General features: G+C 47.9%; 1 protein-coding gene across 2 annotated transcripts; it reads left to right on the top strand.

The window, feature by feature from the left end:
• The first annotated feature begins 446 nt into the window (after window positions 1-446).
• Window positions 447-18584, top strand: HAUS7 (HAUS augmin like complex subunit 7). 2 transcript variants are annotated; one of them, XM_084836016.1, is made up of 10 exons: window positions 447-498; window positions 3483-3598; window positions 5176-5243; window positions 8519-8580; window positions 9107-9222; window positions 10844-11002; window positions 11302-11398; window positions 14294-14521; window positions 15607-15718; window positions 16299-18584. In XM_084836016.1, the coding sequence occupies exons 1-10, from the start codon at window positions 457-459 to the stop codon at window positions 16364-16366; spliced, it is 1068 nt and encodes a 355-aa protein (XP_084692142.1). In that variant the 5' UTR covers window positions 447-456; the 3' UTR covers window positions 16367-18584. The 2 variants fall into 2 exon arrangements, with proteins under 2 accessions (XP_084692142.1, XP_084692143.1); XM_084836017.1 differs by having other exon boundaries at window positions 14309-14521; window positions 16299-16548.
• The last annotated feature ends 2012 nt before the right edge of the window (window positions 18585-20596 follow it).

Raw genomic sequence — 20596 nt, 5'->3', positions numbered from 1 at the left:
TGTCAGGCGTTATAAGACACAGTCCCGCTGCCTCCGCCAGATCTTCCAGGAGCTGATTCCTCCTGCGTGTTTGAATGCTCTCCCGTGCGGAAACTTCAGCAAAAGTCCTCATAGGGGGAACATTAGCATGGCATGAAGAGGAGCTCAGCCCCCTTCTAACCTTCTCCCCGGGCATGTTCTTTTTCTGTCTCCAGGGGAGCATGCCAAGATGCACCCCGCCCCCCGCACTGAAGTGGCCCAATGCTGGGAGCTGCAGTCCAAAACATCAGGCGGGCACCAGGTTGGGGAAGAACCTTACCACTGAGCCCAGTCAGCCCTCCTAGCTAGGCGACCGTTCCGCAGCCCCTGTTTCAAAGGGAGGAGCTCTGTGCTCCGTTCTTTCCTATCAGTTTCGAGGCTGCCGGTCCGCGGCCAATAAGAGTGAGGCAAGGGCGGGGCTTATGTTCGGGCGGGAAGATGGCGGCCGTTGCGGCTGCTGGGCTCTATGAGCGGCTCAAGGTATTCCGTCCCGCAGTGGAGTGTCCTCGGGGCGGGTGGCGTCGGAGCGACGGAATGGGAGGTGATGGGGTTCGTCTTTAGGAAGGTGTGGGGGCTACTTGTCATTTGTGGTGGATGTGAGGCGGGGGCCTCTATGGTGGGGGTAGATCAGCCACCCCCAACCTGATGCCCTCCAGATGTTTTGGACGAGTTCTCCAGACCACATGCTGGTTGGGGCTGATAGGAGTTGAAATCCAAAACATCTGGAGGGCACCAGGTCAGGGGAGGTTGACATATTGCTTATCGCAACCTTCCCCAACCTGGCGCTCTCCAGATGTTTTGGACTACAGCATTCCTGGCTTCTAGTCATGCTGGCTGAGGCTGATGGGGGTTGTAGTGGAAAACAACTGGGTGGCACCAGGTTGGGGAAGGCTGGTGTAGAGAGATGCAAATCTGCAGAATTGGGTGGGATGCAGTGTAATTCAACTAGATGCATCTTCAGTAAAATGGCCTCTGCACATGGCTCTTTGCTTTGATAGCTGATTGGAGCCTCAACGTGTAGAGGCAGCATACCTGACGCTGGACACAAGAGGGAAGGGTGGCTGTGGCCTTCATGCCTGGATTGCAAGCTCTGTGAAGCATCCCTGGCTCTCCAGTGTCAGGAACGAGATGCTGGACTTCAGAGAGCTTGGGCTGATCCAGCAGGGCCTAGGGAGGGATGGACTTACTATCTTAATAATAAGCACTTATGTGGTACTTTTTAGATAATTCAAAGATCTTCAGGAACATACAATGTATGTAATTAATTTATTTCAGCCTTCCCCAACCTGGTGCCCTCCAGATGTTTTGGACTACGACTCTCAGCCTTCCTGACCATTGGCTATGCTGACTGGGGCTGATGGGAGTTGAAGCCCAAAACATCTGGAGGGCACCGGGTTAGGGAAGGCTGATTTATAGGATATGCTGCCAGAAAAGATAGTAATGGCCTTAAAAGGGGATCAGACAAATTCATGGAAGAAAAGTGTTATCAGTGATGACTACCCATGATGTGACCTCCAAGTTCAGAGGCAATACACCATTTGCAGGGGGAGGAACAGCTAGGGAGAACAGGATGCTAGTCTTTATAACCTCTTGGTATGATCCAGCAGGGTTCTTCTTAGATCTTGTAAACCTTACAGCAAGCCTTTGAGGAAGGTCAATCTTGTTTCCATGTTGTGGAGTTACAGGCTGATTTGGCTAAGGCCAATTGTGATGAAATCCTAAATACATGTATTGTGAAGTAATTCCCAAATCCCAATAAATGCAATGAGATTTACTCCCTAGAAAGCATGTGTAGGAATTGCAGCCTGAACCTACACATGTTTACTCAGAAGGAAGTTCAAGGAAGGGTGCACAGGGTTTTAGCAGCTCTTCTGAGTAAACAGGCATATCGCTGCATTCACCTCAGCCTGTGCCTGAGTTGAAATTTGGAGTGGAGACTCCTAGCTTCTGTTCCATTTCCTCTCACCCCCCTCTCAGTCCCCAATCCCATCCTAAATAAACAACCCCCGCCCCCCACCCCTCTGCCCAAGCAAACAGACAAGCACAAGCTTTAAAATAAGGATAGTTTAAATTGCTTCCATTCTTCTTTGCCTTCAGCAATTAGTACACAGGAAATTCGTTCAGGTCGATATTAATAGAATAAAGGAAAGTAACCCCATATTTCCGAACATCAGATGCATTTCCGATGCAGATCTGTGTGTGTGTTTTTAAGTAATGTGCTCTCTGTTCGCTGATGTTGCCAACTCCACAGCCTGTGTCTGTATGTGTGGGGAAATTTCTTATGCTGTAATGCAGATCTGGCTCTATGGATTTAATTTGTCTGTCTCGTGGGGACCATTTGGTATATATCTGAACACCAAGGAAATAAAAGGCCATGTCACATTCTGTAGAACTAAATTAAAACGTCTGCCTTCCCTTCCAAATTTGGGGCACAATCCATTGGGAAGATCTCCTGTTCAAGTCCAATTGAAACGAAGAGGAGCAGCTGTGTAAGAGAGCAGCCTCTTGTCGATGGAGCGTGTGCAGAAGCCCTTCTTAACAAATTGTGCCCTTTGATCATTGAGTTTTGTGGAACTTCTTTTAAAAGTCAGCTTCTACACATGATATCCCATCCAGTGTACAGTTTGCATGTTTTTTTATGAGACTGCTTGATCTCTGTTATTGCAGGAATGTGTTAGCTTTTCAGTTACGCAGAATTCTTGTTAGGGAAAATGCAGAAATAGCCGAAAAGTGTCAAGAATATTTACTGAGAATGGCTCGCCCTGAATGCAAATACCTTTGCTCATGTCAGAGAGTGGCTTCTTCCATAGCCTTGAGCACAAAAAATACATTGACTAATGCAAAGTTAAATTGTTATGATCTAAGAAGTATGGGGCAGGGATGCAAGGTGAGTACAGTAGGAGTTAAGCCATCCCACCAATGGGCTGGGGAAATGCTGGATAGATCCTAGGCAGAGGAATTTGGGGCTTCAGAAACTGGGTATGTTTTCCACCCTTAGGGATGTCTGGAAGCTTGATTCTGACATGTAGGAATTCCTGCCTACCCTACAGGATTGCTGTAAGGATTACTGTAGGAATGCACATGAGATTCTTTGGACACTTTTGATCCTGTACACTTGCTAAGTATAGTATCACTAGGAGTTGGAAATTTTCCTTCCTTGGATAGGTATGTATGAAGGTGAAGGTGAAGTGGGACTATGGGTATCTGTAGTGATGGAGATCCTGCAGGACAGGAGTAGGCAGCCTGATTCCCTCCAGATACTTTGGACTACAACTCCCATAACCCTTGACTATTGGCTATGCTAGCTGGGGCTTATGGGAGCTGTAGTCCAAAACACCAGGTTGCCTACCCATGCTTTAGGGCCTACATTATAGGGCTTAAGGAGAATTGTAGAGTGATGCATAGAGTGAATGGAGACACACACACACACACACACACACACCTTGTTTCTCTCCATGATACAGGAATTGGGCTGCCCTGCACTAGAGGGTGTCTACCAGTCAGAGGCTAAAGACATACAAAAGTTGTTGTGTACCCCCTCACCCCATCGCCTGGACATATTGGAATGGATTTGCATCAGGTAATGGCCATCCAAGTTAGAGCCTTACTCCCTTTGGGTCTTCTTTTCTCTCCTTACTTCCTAGCTGGACAGGGTTAGCTGCCTGAGACAGCTTCTTCTGCTCCTACTGAGGATCTGTAGCTGCTTTATATTTGTTCGCATTTCTAAAACTAGATGGTTTTATATTCATTTCCTGTGAGTTCAGCTGCTGTTCCCAGTTCAGCTCAGAATTGCTTTCTTGTCCCAGAGCTCCACTTGGCAGTTATGGCCCCCGAGCACCACTTTTCCTCTGACTTTCTATGCTAGTACCACCAGGAGCAGGTGGCCCTGGTGTAGAGGTTCACTACATGGCAAGGTTAAACCATGCAGGATGCAACTTGCAAATGTTAAGTGCTGCCATTCAGAGGTGACTTGCAGTGGCCTCCACATAGGGGTATTAATATTTGAATTAGCCCTCGCAGATGGAAGCTGGCAGAAAATGTTAATCCTCTCCTGTGTCCAAAGCCAATTATCTCCCTCCTGGTGTTGTGTCCATAAGTGGGGAAACAGGAGGAGACGTGTTTGCCTTGGACGGGCCTTCAACCCAGTTCCATGTTTTGTAGGCTGTTGGGCATCTGGAGACCCTTGTGGGCTTGTGTATGGGGGTGGGACAAGAAATTGCAAGGAAGAATGAAGGAAAAGGAGGCGTTTAAGTGGGATTGGGGGGCAAAGGAGATATTGAAGAGACAGGAGGGTGAGACAGCGGCAGCTGGCAGCTTGTTTGACCCGTAGAATTGCATGGGAACTATTGAGGACTGAGGTAGCCCCTGTCTTTGTAGCTTCTCCCTGGATTCAGTCATACTGGTTTGATGGGATGCAGAACAGGCTTTATGTATAAATCAGCTTTCCCAGATGTGTTGGACTACAGCGCCCATAATTCCCAGCTAGCATGGCCATTATAGATGGATAGAGAAGTCAGATCAGCTAGAACTAAATTCCATGTTGTTGCGCCTGTAATTACCAAGCAACTGCCCTTTAATCCTTTCTCCTCCAATTCTTTCCATAAAGCCAGCTGCAAGGTAGGGCGCAGCACAATTGTATCCTGGACTTTTCTAGGAAAACCGTCTCCGAGCTCCTTGGGAATTTTTAAACTACGGTGGTTGCCCTTGTGCCTCTGCTGTTGGCACTCTTCTCATCCCTGTTTATTACCTTCCTATTGTGCCCCTTCCCATGTCCCTATTATGGGCTGGTGGAGTTGTTGCTTTCTGTACTGCTAGGTTGTAAGCCTGGCTTATTTGCAGTGCTTTGTTTTGAAAGCACTTTAGAAAATAATAATTGTCATCACTTTCAGTAATTGTCCACCCCAAATTTTCTACATAGTGTGGTGCCATTCTTGCATTCTCAAGCCCAGACCATTTTTTCCTCTTTGCTGTTTTTCCAATAATTAGAATTAATTCTTATTTGTGAAAAGGTGGGGAAGAATTTCTGGCTGTCTTTCCCAGTAATAACACCGGCTGTATTGCTGAAGCCAGATTTGGAGCAAAGCTGTATCCATTCTGCAACTGTTAACAATCCTTCCTGCAGCAAGGTTGTGACCCCCCTTTTGCTCTCCCTTGCAGTGTGTATCCACCTCTCCAAGAGCAGTTCTCATCTCTCATGGAATCTCAGTCAGATTTAAAGATAAAAGGTATATGTTGTGCTTGGGTTGAAAGGACAAGGATGTAATCAACGACATTTCAGTATAGTTTGCTGGAAAACTATTGAAATGCTTGTCATGCTGTGTGTGTGTGTGTGTGTGTGTGTGTGTGTAATTATACGTGCAGAGGGCCTGTACCTTGCAGGGCACCTGGGTGGAGATGTGGGAGGAGGGTTGCAGTGTTTCTCTGTGCTCTGTTCACAGACATAAATTATATCCCCATGTAATATACCTCTTGGTGGGGGCCAGGTTGCATTGTGTCAGGTATGGTGGACAGAATTTGTTCCAGCCAGAAAGCTTTAATTTCTCCTGTATAAATGAATAGCTGCTACTTATGCCTGTTGGGGGAAGATAAAGGGATGCTTCTGGAAACACTGTTGCGTTAGGGGCTAAACCTGCCCCTGATGTCCGCAGACAGGGAAGGGGCAGCTTTGGTCTTCAGTCAACTGTATAATCTTAGGTTGCATCTTGTTTGGCTTGTCCCATAGAACTCCACGGGAACAACTGAAAACCAAGCCAGAACCTGCCTGTATTTCCTCATGTCATTCTCTGCAGAACCGCCTTCTGCTTTTGGCCGCACTAAGACTCATGTGGTGGAATGTAGAACTGGCTGCATTTATATACAGATGGATCGATAGGACTGACTAGAAGGAGATTCAGAGCTCAGTTTCATAGCTGCTAGGCCAGCCTTCCCCAACTTGGTGCCCTTCAAACGTTTTGGATTTCAACTCCCAGCATTCCTGACCATTAGCCATGCAGGCTGGTGCTGATGGCAGTTGCAGTTGAAAACATATAGAGGGCACCATGTTTGGGGAGGCTGGCCTAGTGGCTATGAGACTGAGCTCTGAACTGGGAAGCTCATGGACAGACCTCACTTCAGCTATGAGCACACTAGGTGGCCTCTGACAAACTGCAATGCTTAATAACAACAACAGTAATAAAGGGCTGGATGTGCCTGATCTTGTCTGATCTCGGAAGCGAAGCATGGTCAGCCCTGGTTAGTACTTGGATGGGAGACCACCTGGGAATCCAGCTTCCTGCATTGAGCAGGGGGTTGGACTCAATGGTCCTGTAGGCCCCTTCCAACCCTATGAGTCTATGTCTAATTGTGGTAGATATGCATCTTTTTATACTGTGAACAGATACAGGCATAAAGAATGCATAGCATTGTCCTTGGGTGCTATTCTTTGTGGAAGAGGAATGTGACATTGGATCCTTCCTGTGGAAGGGAATGACATTTCCCACATTGTGGGGGGGCAATACATGTGGTATTTGGAAGAATTAAAAAACATTGATGCATGACTTTGGTCAATGTGATGTCTATGGTTGGCATCAGGATTTTGTCGGTTCCAGGTAACAGACCATCAGTGCGTTTCACCCAGGGATGCCAGGGGTAGCACACACTGAAGCCACTCAAAAGGGTCCTCTGCCAGTTGACCTGTGCAAACCAAGCCTTGCACCTAATCTTTCGTAAAAATACTGCCCTCCAATTCTCAGTAGTGTAACTAAAGGGCAGCATCACAATTCTGTGTTCCAGGGTGTTGTCTTCTGGCTGCGCAGTGCTAATTAAAGATAAGGAGGAAGTAAAGACGGTGTGATGTCTTTGTTTTGAAGATCTGGTTCAGCTTCCACAGATCTCCTCAGTGGGGCGCCCTACCTGCCTTGGGGCTCTAGCATCTGCTCTGCCCTGGCACCTTATGGAGCTAGCCATGGTGGTGTCACTGTGCAGATGTGGAAGTGTTAAAACTGGTTAACTTGCATTTTTGAAAGCTATGTAAAACTAGAGAAACTCAAATGTAACTATACCAAGTAGTAGGCCTTTCTAACATGGTGGGGCACACCCTTTTATTCTGCATTTTAAGGTTGCCATTTGTAGATTGGAGTTGCAAAATGGGTAAATTCAGGGCTAGAAAGCTGTCAAGTGCCTGGGCAGCTAAAGATCTGATGCTGGGATATAGGGGATAGAAATGTGTCTTAGTGGGCTGGCTTCAAGTAATGTAGGATGGTTTTGCCAGCAAAGATTTAGCTCCTTTGTCATCTTGCTTGGAGCAATTCCAGCATTTAAAAATTAAACTGTCAAGATGGTCTGACTTATTACACACTTTTTAAAAGGTGTGCTCACGTTGGCCACTTCTGTTTTGAAGGGAAAGCATCCATGCTGGGTATAAAGAAGGGGGCAAACTGGCGTGTGTTCCTAATCATACTGGGGCTCTGTACCATTTCCTGCTAAAAATCCCCACCTTTGGGGGGGGGCAAACAGCAGTTCAGGAAGGATTTCTGGTGGGAAACCAGCATGGGGCCCCAATCCAATCAGGTACATGTTCCAGGGTGGGGGCCCGCACGGCTGTTTTTCCTTCAAAATAAAAGTGGCCAGCTTAAGCATGCTTTCAAAAATGTGTGAATGACATAACGTGTAGTTTGGCCTGTGTCTGAGAGGGAAAAGGAGGAAAGCCTGCTACTTCTCTCTCATCCCATCAGTCCACCCAGTCCTCCACAGCTGCTGTTTGTCGTTTCCTCTGATAACAGCACAGTAGCGAAGTTTCGCTGCCGCAAGTGCAATATGATAAGATATTGCATGTTAGGCTGGAATTCTAGACCTCTTCAAACTGAGGTCTCATCGTTGTGTTAGTCGGCTTGTTCTGCCGGTACGGATCCTGCCATGGATGTAGCAGTTCTCACTCCAGCTGTTGCGCATTGCCAGCGGGGGGGGGCATGGCTCAGCTGCAGAGCACATGCTCCTCTTTGGTGTCTGCTATTCCACATTTGTAGTTTGGCTTTTCTCTTGTGTGTTGGGAATGTGTATTAATTGCCTTGGAAGTTTGATAGCAGCCAGGCGAGAGGTGGGCTAAATAAATAACTGCTTAGCATGCACAAGGCCCAGGTTCAGTTCCTGACATATACACCATTAGGAGGACTTCCAGGAGTAGACTTGGGAAAGGGAAGTCCTCCACCAAAGTCCCTGGAGGGCTGATTCTAGTTGAGAGCAGACCAGACGGGGCTAGGCTGGGCCAGTGGTCTGTCCCATGTAAAGCGGCTTCACGTGTGCCAGGTGCTTCATGAACTGCACTGTGAATGGGAGCCTGTGCCTTGCTGTAGCGGAGGGATAGTTTTCTTTAAACAGGTGTTCCAGAGTAGATTTAAGCCTGGGCGTGTGGTGTGTGTGTGAGTGACAGAGAGACAGACAGACAGAGCATGCGCGCGTGCGCATACACGTGCATATGCATATTGCTGTGAGCCTGAGCTAAAACTGCCTCCTGTCCTGACAGGAATGGCAAAGCTGGGATATGATCTGATGCTTTGTCAAGCCGATGACCTGGATCTCATCAAGGTAAGCACCGGGGGAATGCCTGTGGAAGGGGACTCTTGTCACCTCCCTGGGCAGCTTATTCCGTTGCTGAACTGTTCACTGGGGATGTTCCCCCACCTCCATTTTTAATCTAAAGCTGCTGCCTTGTAACTTCAACTCTCTGCTGCAGGTTGACCCACTTGCAGTAAACATAGTGAGCTGTTCCCCTTTTGTCTGAGATAAATGTTAGCTCTCTCAAAGTTCAGGTTATATCATTAAAAAAAAAAAGACTAACCTACCCTCTTCTTTAAGCCTTCCTAGAACCTTTCATAGCTTTCCTCTGAGCCCTTTTAAATATGTTTTATGTTCGGAGGCAGGGTCCTTCTGCATGCCAGTTGCTGAGCATGGGACAAACAGTGCACAGGGTGTGGGGTGGGGGGATGCCCTGCTTCTGGGCTTCCCAGAGGTCTCTGGTTGGCCACTTTTGGAAACAGGATGCTGGGCTGGATGGACCCTCCATGACACCGCAAGGCTTGTCTTGTGTTCTTACCCTCTTCCTTGTCCACAGGGAAAGGCCTGTGCCCAGAAGCAGCTCCGCTTCCTGGAGCAACTCTTGGCTGTGATTCCGTGCCAGGGTAATGTCACAATATCTGACACGATGTTGGACTGCAGCACTTCTTCCAGGTGAGCGGGTTTATTGGAGCACCTAGGAGATCAGCATCTCCCCTGCTGAGGGGCTGGGTCTTGCTGCTGTTGGGCTGGAGGGATCTGTTGGACTGAATGGTCATTGTACTGAGTATTTGGCCTCATTGTCCATCACACTGAGCAGGATTGAATCGGTCCTCTTGGCAGAGAGTCTGGCATTCTGTACTCACAAAATGCCAGCTGATTCTGAGATTTGGAATAAATCAGCATATTATGACTGTGTCCTGGCCAAATTGGTCCCTGGATGTTTTGTGGTCCAATGTTTAGATGTGTATCTTTTTATCACCGACTCAGGAGGGAAGATCAGTGAAATATTTGGGGCTATGTGTGGTGGCGGCGGGAGCAGATAGACAGGAACTGGATGAGTGGTAAGGGTCTCAGACAATCACTTCATAGATACTGGCAACCCAGTCGCATCCCCCCAATTCCTCCAACTGTCAGCAAAAACACACCACAACCTTGTGGACCTTTTTTGGCAGCCACACAAGGATGAGAAATGCTTCTTCCGATGGCTTTCCGAGTGGTTTGAAACAAAGGAAGCATTAGGAAGATTTTGCAAGATATATGCGGAAAAAGACAAGAGGCCCCTGAGAAAGGAAATATCTTTCTGAAATGTGTTGGGTTTATTATAGCTTTTTTTGGTACTTGAGAAGTTTTTCTCTTCTGTTTTTGGCCTTGAACACACACAGACATGCCACTAGTCAGGGTCTTGCAAGCATTAAAGGAAATGAAGTGAAGAGGTAACCTCAAAGGTGCACGGGAGGACTCAGTTTTGAATTGGGAGACTCTTCTTCAAGAGCAGCTGAACAGGGATGGCACTGAACCAGTTTCTTCAGATAGTATGGAAAACTTTAAGCAGTTCTTCTGAAGAAATTGGTTCTGGTGTCCCAGTTTTAGGGTCCAGTAGCCTTTGAGGCCACTTCCTTCTTTTGGTGTCCTGTACTATATAAATGTGGTGGTGATTGATTTGGTTATTACATTTATATCCCACCCTTTTTCCTCTTGGAAGGAACCCAAGGAGGCGTACATGGTCCCCCTCTTCTCCATTTTATCCTCACGACAACCCTGTGAGGTGGGTTAGGCGGAGAGTCTGACTGGCCCAAAGTCACCCAGTGAGTTTCATGGCTGAGTGGGGACTAGAACCCGCGTCTCCCTGGTCCCAGTCCAACATGCTAACCACTACACCACACTCGTTCTCATGATGCACTCTTAGATGATGATGATGATGATATTATAATAATAATAATATCTCTTTTCCCTTCCTCCTTTCACCAATCATCAAAGGCCAAATTCTGTGCTCAGCATGGCAATTTGTGCCATCCAGCCTCCCGCTGCCAGAATGCTCTGATTCTAGATACCAAGGATAGAGCCCTGACCCTATTAGAGCCTCTTCTTCCATGGTTATACTGAGCCACATACGCTTCTGGTAACAGAGCTAGGTTACAGCTTCCTTTGTTCCAATTTCCTAGACTCGATTCTCCTTCCCAGGGCTAGAACTGGAACTGCAGGATACCTGGTAAGCTGCCCAGGCACCCTTGGGTCACGGTGCCTCTGCATCCTGCCCCTATAGTTCCCCAATCTCCTTGTTTTTCTCTTCCAGCACAGAGGAATCATTCCAAGCCATAGTTAAGAAGAATGAAGAATTCATGAAGCAGGTTTTCACCAGCTCTAATCTGCAGGCTGTGTTGAACCCAGAGTGTCATCCCTGGAGCTCAGACATCAAGCCCCTCCTGGTGGGTGAAGACATACTGCAGAAAAGGTGAACTCCCTAGTTCGTATGCCTGTGGAAAAGAAGAGAGCCCAGAAGTCCTTGAACGCCGTCATTTCTAGTTCTAAAGTGAGGCTAGAGCTGTCTGAGCGGCCCTCGCAAAGCCAGAAAGGGAAAGAGGGAAGGACTTGGCTCATGTAAGAAGGAACTGGGGATTGAACCCCAGATCTCATGCCCGCTCCCCTTCCTCCCATTCCACTGTCTTTTCCTGCCTCTTCCCTATTTATCAACCCATTGGTGGAGTCCCAGAGTCCTGATGCCCACCCTCCCTGTCCATGTATGTTCTAAAGGGCCCTACTATCAATGACTTCCCATGAGAGAACTCTGTTGGATTCACTTAAGGAGCAGGAAGAGGCGGCGGCAGCCTTAGAAGATCTCAGAGCACAGGTAAGCAGTCTGTGGGCCGGTTTGTCAGGTGAGGGTGGGAGCCTTGTGATGCGCAGGGTGGGTTGGTGGCTGCTCCCTGGGTTCCCTGAAACTTATTTCCTCTGCCGGCACAGTCCTGAGCTGCATCGGCACTGCCTTGTGTGGGCACCCCATGTTTTACATTGTGTAGGTTCATCATGAGCCGCTGGTGAGCTCAGTAGCCATATGGGCTGTAGTTTGGGGATTATTTACATTTTGCTACTGAGATGTCAGTAAACGCCGGGTTGGATGAATCACAGGTCGGAATTAAGATTGCCGGAAGAATTATCAACAACCTCAGATACGCAGATGATACCACCCGAATGGCAGAAAGCAAAGAGGATCTAAAGAGCCTCTTGTTGAGGGTGAAAGTGGAGAGTGCAAAAGCTGGTTTGAAACTCAACATTAAAAAAACGAAAATCATGGCATCTGGCCCCATCACTTCCTGGCATATAGAAGGGGAAGAAATGGAAGCAGTGACAGATTTTGTATTCTTGGGCTCCAAGATCACCGCAGACGGTGACTGTAAAAGACGCTTGCTCCTTGGGAGGAAAGCTATGGCAAACCTAGACAGCATAGTGAGAAGCAGAGACATCACCTTGCCGACAAAGGTCCGTATAATCAAAGCTACGGTTTTCCCAGTAGTAATGTATGGCTGTGAGACCTGGACTATAAGGAAGGCTGAGCGCCGAAGAATTGATGCTTTTGAACTGTGGTGCTGGAGAAGACTCTCACGAGTCCCCTAGACTGCAAGAAGGTCAAATCAGTCCATCCTAAAGGAAATCAACCCTGAGTGCTCATTGGAAGGACAGATACTGAAGCTGAAGCTCCAATATTTTGGCCACCTAATGCGAAGAGAAAACTCCCTGGAAAAGACCTTGATGCTGGGAAAGATCGAAGGCAAAAGGAGAAGGGGATGGCAGAGGATGAGATGGCTAGATAGCATCAGCGATGCAATGAATATGAACTTGAGCATGCTCCGGGAGAGAGCGGAGGACAGGAAGGCCTGGCGTGCTATGGTCCATGGGGTCACGAAGAGTCGGACATGACTTAACGACTGAACAACAACAACAACAACAGAGATGCCAACCAAGTGGTGAAAATGCATATTGGAAAATGGCCCTAAAGATGTTGAGGAGAATTGCCAGCCCCAATTTCCCTTTCTCAGATGGCTTTGCCCTATCTGTGTTTCCCTTGGACCCTGTCTACTCCCTCCGTCCTTGTTAAATGTTTCCTCCATCTGCTGCCTCATCCACCATCTTTGTTAAGACCCCTGCCTCCTTCCCTTCTTCAGTCTTAATTTCCTGTATCCCATCCCTGTAGCCCTGTTGTTGCGGGTCTGTCCCTCAACTCCCCTTCATCACTGATTTTGGGGCCCTTTCTCACTCTCATGGGAGGTGCTGCCTTTTAAAGTTTGCCACCTTTCTTTTCTGGCAGGTGCCTGACATGCTGATATGTAATGGATGTAAGCATTTTTTTAAAAACTTACCACAAGGGCCATCTTACAAAGAGCCTTGCTTGATCACACCGAAGGCTGCCTTGAGTGCCATTTTTTAGTAGAAATTCAGGGTACAAATCAAGTAAACAATAAAGGCCTTTCCAGTCCAGCAGCCCGTTTCCCACAATGGGCCAACCAGTTGATGCCTGGAATTTCCAGACATGCAAACCAGAAAGAGGAAATCTGAAATGGCTTGGAATAGTAGCCAGGGCCTCAGCATTAAGAGCTTGCTGACTACTGCTGTTCCTGTTCCTCTGTGGCGGTGGGGGCGGTGGGGGGGCGGGGATGCCATTTTGTGGTATGTGTGTTGGGTGGAAGTTATAGCTTCCCCAGAGTAGATTCTATCTGACCCTCTGGTCCCTTTTCTGCCTACACCAGCAAAGCCATTCAGGAAGAGTGCAGTGGACACGCGGATTCCTGTGTGCTGCACAGACATGTGGGAGACTTTCATTTTAGAAGATGTTCCATAGCTTTAGGGCAACTTGCATTTTAAATGTGCCTTCCCTGTGGATCATTTTCCTTCCAAGGGGAATAATTGCCCCTCTTTAATCCCTAGCATACACTTTTTAAAAATTCCTAATCAACTGGCCTCCTTTCTGGTCATTCTCCTTCATCCTTAGGAGACTAACCTGGCCCTCTCCTGCCTTCTCTGCATTTTCCCATCTCCACTGCTTCCTCACCTTAAAACTGGAACAGGCCCCTCCCCCAGCCATTGAATTCCCTCTGCACCTCATATAAGAAATCCAAATTAAGGTCAGATTCACTGAGAACTCTGAGGAACAATGGGAGGATTGATCCTCTCTAGTGCCTACTCCTGGTTTGATCCCAGAGGCCAGGGCCAGCTCCAGGCTTTTGAGGGCTGTCTTGGGCAAGGCACCCTCAGCGGGCCCCCTCCCTCTGTGAGTCAGCCTTCTTGCTGCCATTCTCACTAGCTGCTCTTGCTCTTCCTCGTTCTCATCACTGCTCCTGCTCCTGCTCGGTTGCTGACAGGCAGAGAGCCAGGGAACAAGCAGGCAGGGGTGTCTCCTGCCCTTCCTTCCTTCCTTCCTTCCTTCCTTCCTTCCTTCCTTCCTTCCTTCCTACCACCACTGCTGACTGGGCCAGAATAAAAAGCAAATGAGCAAGCAGGTTGCAGAGGTGAAGAGGAGGAGCAAGTCCAGGGGTCTCCTGTCAGTGGGCCCCTGCTGGGGAGTGGGCCCTCAGCAGGTGCCCGACCATGCCTACCCTTGACGCCAGTCCTGTGGCTCGCTGTTTGGGAAGGGAGTGGCCGTTGTCTTGCCCAGCGATGAGGGTGGGTGAGGACATAGCAAAGTCTGGCAGTCACCCCAAGTGCATGGCCACTTTTTTTTTTTTTTTTTAACAAAACGGGGTCTTTTCAGTGTTCCTTCCTGCAGGGGGACCCGGCTGGTGCAGATGCTTCCTGCGACGGCGCCACAGCTCTGCAGACACTCAAGCTGATCGTTTCTGACTACAACCAGCTGCTCGTGGCCTTTGAGCAAGTGTACGAGACTGAGCTGCAGAAGCATTGTGAGCGCCCTGCTCCCAGGCTGAGCCCTTGTGGCCCCCTCTTCCAGGCTGTGCACCAGAGCCTGCTGCTGTGTGTGCAGGTGCGTGTGCAGTGGACGGGGAAGGATTCAGGGTTGGGAGTCCAGCTGGCTGTGATTTAGGGAAATGCCCTTTCACTCTCACTGCCAGATGACACCTGCTGGTTCCGTCATCACCTTGGGGAAATCATGAGTGTGGCACTAGGGACAGCAAATGCTCGAGCATGCCATGCTTAGTTTCCTAGCAGCCACCCAGTTGCCTCCCCAGGAAACTCCTTCCCTAGGTCTAGTTCTCACTGAGTCAGTAAAGCTGTGGCTGGGCTGTACCACTTCAGAGTGCAGGTGGGTCTCCATATACAGTAAGCTCTGCACATAGGAAACTAGCACGCAAGAGAACAGGTCAGAAAGAAGGTTTATTATTTATTTATTGCATTTATATCCTGCCCTTTTATCTCTTGCAAGGAACCCAAGGTGGCTTACATTAGCCTCCTCCTCTCTATTTTATCCTCACAACAACCCTGTGAGGTAGGTTGGGCTGAGAGTCTGTGACTGGCCCAAAGTCACCCAGTGAGCTTCCATGGCCGAGTGGGGACTAGAACCCGGATCGCCCAGCTCCATCCAGCACTCTCTCTCTACTACACCATGCTGGCGTTCTACCTACCTAGCATCTAGTTTTCTCTGTGTGTGGATTATTTTACTCAGAGGAACATCCCATCATGTCAGCCCCTAGCTGCTGATGCAGGTGGAAGCTGAAACATTTTAGTGCTAAATATAGTTTGAAATTACACTGCTGGCCTATATTTCTTTTATGTATGTATGTATTTATTTAAGACTGCATCCATAGTATCTTCGTTGCTTTGCTGTTGTGCCAGTTTGCACGCACACATACTTGTTTTAGCAGCAACAGACTAACACCGCTACCCCTCTAGAGATTGCATATATATGCGTGCATGTCTGCGTGCATGTATACACACATGCGCACACACTGATCATTCATGCATCTGATGGATGTGGGTTCTGATCCGTGATAGCTTCTCTGCTGGCGCCTGGAGCTCAAGGTCCTGGCCAGCTGGAGGTGATGAGGGCACTAAGCTTGTGAAACGATGCAGCTGATCAGGCTCTCTGGTTTTGTGTGGTCCTGCCTACAGGAGCTGCAAAGTCTGGCCCAGGTTACAAAAACATCTGAGCACATTATGGAGAGGGTGAAACGACAGCACGGAGAGAAGGTGGTTTGGTGTGGCAGTGCCAAAGCCACGCTGCGTAAGTTCTACACCCAAGTAGAGGTTGCTACTATGTGCCTGGCTGCCCCTCTTGGTGTGGAGTCTCGTCTCTAGCATTCCACTCTTTCCCCGTAATTGGAGAGGTTGCCAACTCCCCTTCCTAAAATGCTAATTGCGAAATTCCATTTTCCACTTAGATTCCAAGCCAAGGCCCTAGTGGGAGGGTTTCTTAGCTCTTGCTCATTCTGACCTGCCTTAAAACTGGAATGCTTTCTTAGCTCTTGCTCATTCTGACCTGCCTTAACCTGGTGGGAAGGTCCCATTCTTTCAGGGGATGGAAACCTAGGGAACACACGCTGGAAACTTACCTTCTGAGCCAGGAGGAGGTGAGAGCATGTTAAGTATAGGACAAATTGGGTGTTAGCCTGGGTAGTGGCACTCAGAGTTGGAGCAATCAGTCCCTGGGTCTCCTTCCAAAGAATGTAGGTTCCATAGCAGCAGGTGGAAGAGGAAAGGGGAGGGGGGCTGCCAGGCTTAAAGTAAAAAAAGTGCACGGCTCCAGAGCCCCCCGATACTTAAGTCAATCTGTGCCGTAGCTAGCCGATATTTTACTTTTTCAGCGTCAAAACTTGAAGAGCTGCAGCAGAAATACAAGGCCATCCATGCCATGCTCAAGGACTGCCAGTGATCCTCATCTCTAGTGGACTGCAGACTGTAGGTTCCTTTGGGAAGGAGGAAAAACCTCCCACCTTGATACGGAAGATTTGGAGGCACATGACGGCCTGCAAAAACGTTGCGTGTTGTATTCCCAAATGTAAATATATAGGGTTTTTTTGTGAAGGATTAAAAATAAAGAGCATTCTCTTTGTATGTTGTCTGTATTTCAGTGACCTGAGGAAACTCTTTCCTTAGTTGTCTGGTCTGTCAGCCAGGTGCAGTTTTCACTCCCTGTGATTTTTTTTAAACAGCCCAATTTGAACTGTCTGAGCTACTGGTTTCTCAGCAGCACTTTCTGATTTTAGTTCATCATCTGTTGCATAAGTGAGCAGCCCTCCCCTTTCTGTGCATGCGCACGTGCACACACACGTCTGTCATCTTGTGCCTAGCATCTTATTGTTAACTAAGCACCACAGCGGGTACCCCTCTGTCTGCCTAAGGTGCAGTTTCTAGTCAATAGGTTTTGCCTGTCACGTACAGTTGCAATCAAAATTATTCAACCCCTGTTGCAAATCAGGTTTATTGTCAAAATTTACAGACTTTCAGCTGTTTGCAATGAACAAATCAAACAAAAGCAATTGAAATAGCTCAACACAACGAATGCTTCAAGTGGTTTCCCCAAATTCAACTGAAAATGCAACTTATAATGACTTCTCCAGTCTCAACATTATTCAACCCCTTCATGGCAAGCATCTTTAGTACTTAGTAGAGCACCCTTTCTCTGTTAATGACCTGTTGCAAATGAGATGCATAGCCAGCCACCAGATTCCGGCAGCGTTCCTGAGGAATCTTAGCCCACTCCAGTTCAGTAATATTCTTGGGTTTGCGTGCTGCAAGCGCCTTCTTCAAATCCCACCAGAGATTTTCTATGAGGTTCAAGTCAGGTGACTGTGATGGCCACTGTAGAATCTTCCAGGACTTCTTCTGCAACCAAGCCTTGGTGGAATTTGAGGTATGCTTGGGGTCATTGTCCTGTTGGAAGGTCCACTGATGCACAAGCTTCAGCTTCCTCACAGACGGCATGACGTTTTCTCCTAGGATTTCCTGATACGTCAATCCATCTTGCCTTCCACACACTGCAGGTTTCCAGTGCCAGAGGATGCAAAGCAGCCCCAGAGCATCACCGAGCCACCACCATGCTTAACTGTAGGCAGAGTGTTCTTTTCAGCGTGTGCTTCATTCTTCCTCCAGACATACCGCTGATCTGTCGGGCCGAAAAGTTCTAGTTTTGTTTCATCGCCCCACAGAACAGAATCCCAACACTTCTGTGGCTTATTTATATGATTTTGAACATATTGGAGCTGACATTTCTTGTGCTTTTGGGTCAGTAGTGGTGTATGTCTTGGAGTTCTGGCATGGAAACCTGCGTTTAGTATGCGCCTTACTGTGCTCACTGAAACCTCAGTGTCTGTTGCCACCAAGTCTTGCTGCAGGTCTTTTGCAGTCACTCGAGGGTTTTTTCTCAGCCTGCCTTCTCAGAAATCTGGTTGCAGCTGTTGATAGCTTCCTTTTTCTGCCCTGTCCAGGTAGTATAACCACTGTTCCTTTAACTTTGAACTTGCGAACTGTGCTTCTAACGGTGTCTCTAGGAACATTCAGTGCCTTCGCTATCTTTTTGTATCCTGTTCCTTGTTTGTGAAGGGTGATGGTCTCTTAACTTTTTGGACCATTCTTTTGACATAGCCATATTTCTAACACGCAGTCACACGTGACACTCGACAAACCCCTCGCCAGTTCAGGTATGTCATGTGTTCCAGCTCAAGCACACCTGGTGCATCTAATGAAGCTCTTGATTAGTTGCATCAGGTGTACTTGAGGCAACACCTGTTTTGCATATTTGTGCTGTTGTGAGGGATTCTATTCAGGGGGTCGAATAATGTCGAGACTGGAGAAGTCATAAGTTGCATTTTCTGTTGAATTTGGGGAAACCACTTGAAGCATTCATTGTGTTGAGCTATTTCAATTGCTTTTGTTTGATTTGTTCATTGCAAACAGCTGAAAGTCTGTAAATTTTTACAATAAACCTGATCTGCAATGCGGGTTGAATAATTTTGATTGCAACTGTAGTTGATCGGTCTGGCCTTGTAGTTTGTTAGCTGAAGAGGATTAGATGCCCAACCAACAAAACGAGGTGAACCTAAAGTGCTGAGAACCAACGTTTAGATCATTAAAAAACAACATTCCACATCATATGGACTAGGTTTGGACATTCGTCCTCCAGAAGGTGGATTCTCCAGCGAGCGTTTGCCCTGGTGTGTGTACTGCGGCAAGGGGGCCCAGCTGGCACCGGTATCACTCTTCTATATCCCATCCAAGGATGTCCTCCTCCACTGCAGGAAAACAGAATGGCAGGCCTTGATCAGCTTTTTCTGCAGCGGATGGAGGATCTCCTTCATTTTGCAGCTCTTGCTTCTGAGGAGACAACTGGAGGTTAGCAGTTTCTGCCTTGTCAGACAAGTTCAGCCCATCAGGTATCTCCTATGCCAGCCTTCCCCCAACCTGGTGCCCTCCTGGTGTTTTGGACTATAGCTCCCATCATCCCTGACCACTGGTCACGCTGGCTGGAGCTTAGGGAGTTGTAGCCCAAAGCATCTGGAGGGCACCATATTGGGGAGGGCTGTCATATGCCTTTCCACCTACATTCTTTCATTATCAGTTGTTTTGATAGTCCTCCTGTTTAGTCCTGGTGGGTTAGGGGCTCTTTGGTTTTACTTTGCTTATTTGTTGCTATGCTGTCTTCTGAAACTGGAAGGAAGGTGTTCTCCCACAAGGGAAGGCACTCTGAAGCCTAATTCCTTAGTCCCGCCTTTCAGAGCAACCTGTCCAAAACTATCCTCCATCCTCTGCAGAAAAGGTCAGTCTCAAGATTTTCTGCTAGCCTTAAGTCAATCCCCTCTGGCTCGATGTGAGCCAGGGTTCCTCACTGGCTACACAGCCCTGTCATTGTGGAGACGAAACAATCCCGTACCTCAAGTCTGGGGAACCTCTGGCCTGAGGAGGCTTTCGCTCCCTTACTAAGCTTTGCAGGCTACTGGGGTGGGGTGGAGCTTGGGGGGGAATCCCCCTGTTACCTCCAGTCACTGGAAATAACTGGGAGTCTCCTTAGCGTGCTGCTTGCCCTCCCAATTGGGGGGGGGAGCAGCACACTAAGTGTTTTATCTGCCCTTCATCAGTGGGGGAAGGTGTGGGGCAGGCGAAGCTGACCTGACCAAGACATGGGGGAATGATCACTCCTCCACCCTGTGCATCGGTTAGAGCAGTTCCAGTGTGCGTGGGCTTTCCCTGGTTTGGTCAATAATAGCAAGATGACACTCAAAGCTTACCAGGGCTGCTGTATTTTCCCGACAGAAAAGTATCTGTGATGTATAGCCATCTTATCCCTATCCCCTTGATCTGCCACTCAGATTTCCCATTTAAAGGAGAAACTATTTTTAAAGAAATTAATTTCAGCCAGCGACAGAATGAAATGTGTGGGTGGATATTGTACATTCTTCTGCCTAAGAGGATTCTTAAATGCTTGTGCGTCCTTCTGAGGAATACTGCCGTATGAAGAGCTTGTAGCAAGGGTCACCAAAATACCTTCTTACCTGCTCACCATGAATCATCAGCTTGTTGGTACAATTTGTTTGAGGTATACACACAAGACTTTTGTCTTAGGTATAAAAAGTCGTAAGTGGCCCACGTACTGGAAGACTGGCTCTCACTGGTTGTCCTGGGGGTGAAAAACCAGTCTTGCAGATCTTAAGTGAAACATAAAAGACAAGTTCTGTGTTTGACATTATAGGAATTGTGTTGCTGGGTTGTTACACTCAATCACCAGGTCTTCTTTCCAAACTACCCCAATCTTAGGTTGGATTAGATTTCCCCCTCCTTCCTCCCCTTGGCAGGGTAAGTTGCTGTGCAGAACTGTTAGAAGCGGGGGTGGGTGGGGAATACGCTGCCATAAACGTACGTGTGTGTGTGTGTGTGTGTGTGTAACTAAGCACAGAAATCACTCCTGGGAGGAACGTTGTAAATGGAAAATGTAACATACTAATTGGCCCTTCTGCATGCTCTCTTTCCCTTTAGTGACTTCAAAGCGGGACAATGGACCAGCGTCACAGAACAACTTTTGATGTAATGTTATTACATTCTTCTAGCCAAATTCCTGAACATGTGTGTCTCATTCTCTTCTCCCCCAGCACATTTTTTTAACTCCATA

Source organism: Heloderma suspectum, chromosome 2, assembly GCF_057233095.1.
Source record: "Heloderma suspectum isolate Gila_16-S chromosome 2, 16-S_ref, whole genome shotgun sequence".
In the NCBI taxonomy this organism is placed as follows: Eukaryota; Metazoa; Chordata; class Lepidosauria; order Squamata; family Helodermatidae; genus Heloderma; species Heloderma suspectum.
The sequence above is the reverse complement of the archived record's forward strand: the minus strand, read 5'-3'. Positions and strand labels throughout refer to the sequence as shown.

What these genes read in the sequence shown, in the direction of transcription:
- HAUS7 (XM_084836016.1), top strand. Translation starts at nt 457, where the DNA reads ATGGCGGCCGTTGCGGCTGCTGGGCTCTATGAGCGGCTCAAG. An exon ending in GGCTCTATGAGCGGCTCAAG is followed by an intron (nt 499 to 3,482) that starts GTATTCCGTCCC and finishes TCCATGATACAG; the next exon opens with GAATTGGGCTGCCCTGCACT. An exon ending in GAAGACATACTGCAGAAAAG is followed by an intron (nt 11,003 to 11,301) that starts GTGAACTCCCTA and finishes TATGTTCTAAAG; the next exon opens with GGCCCTACTATCAATGACTT.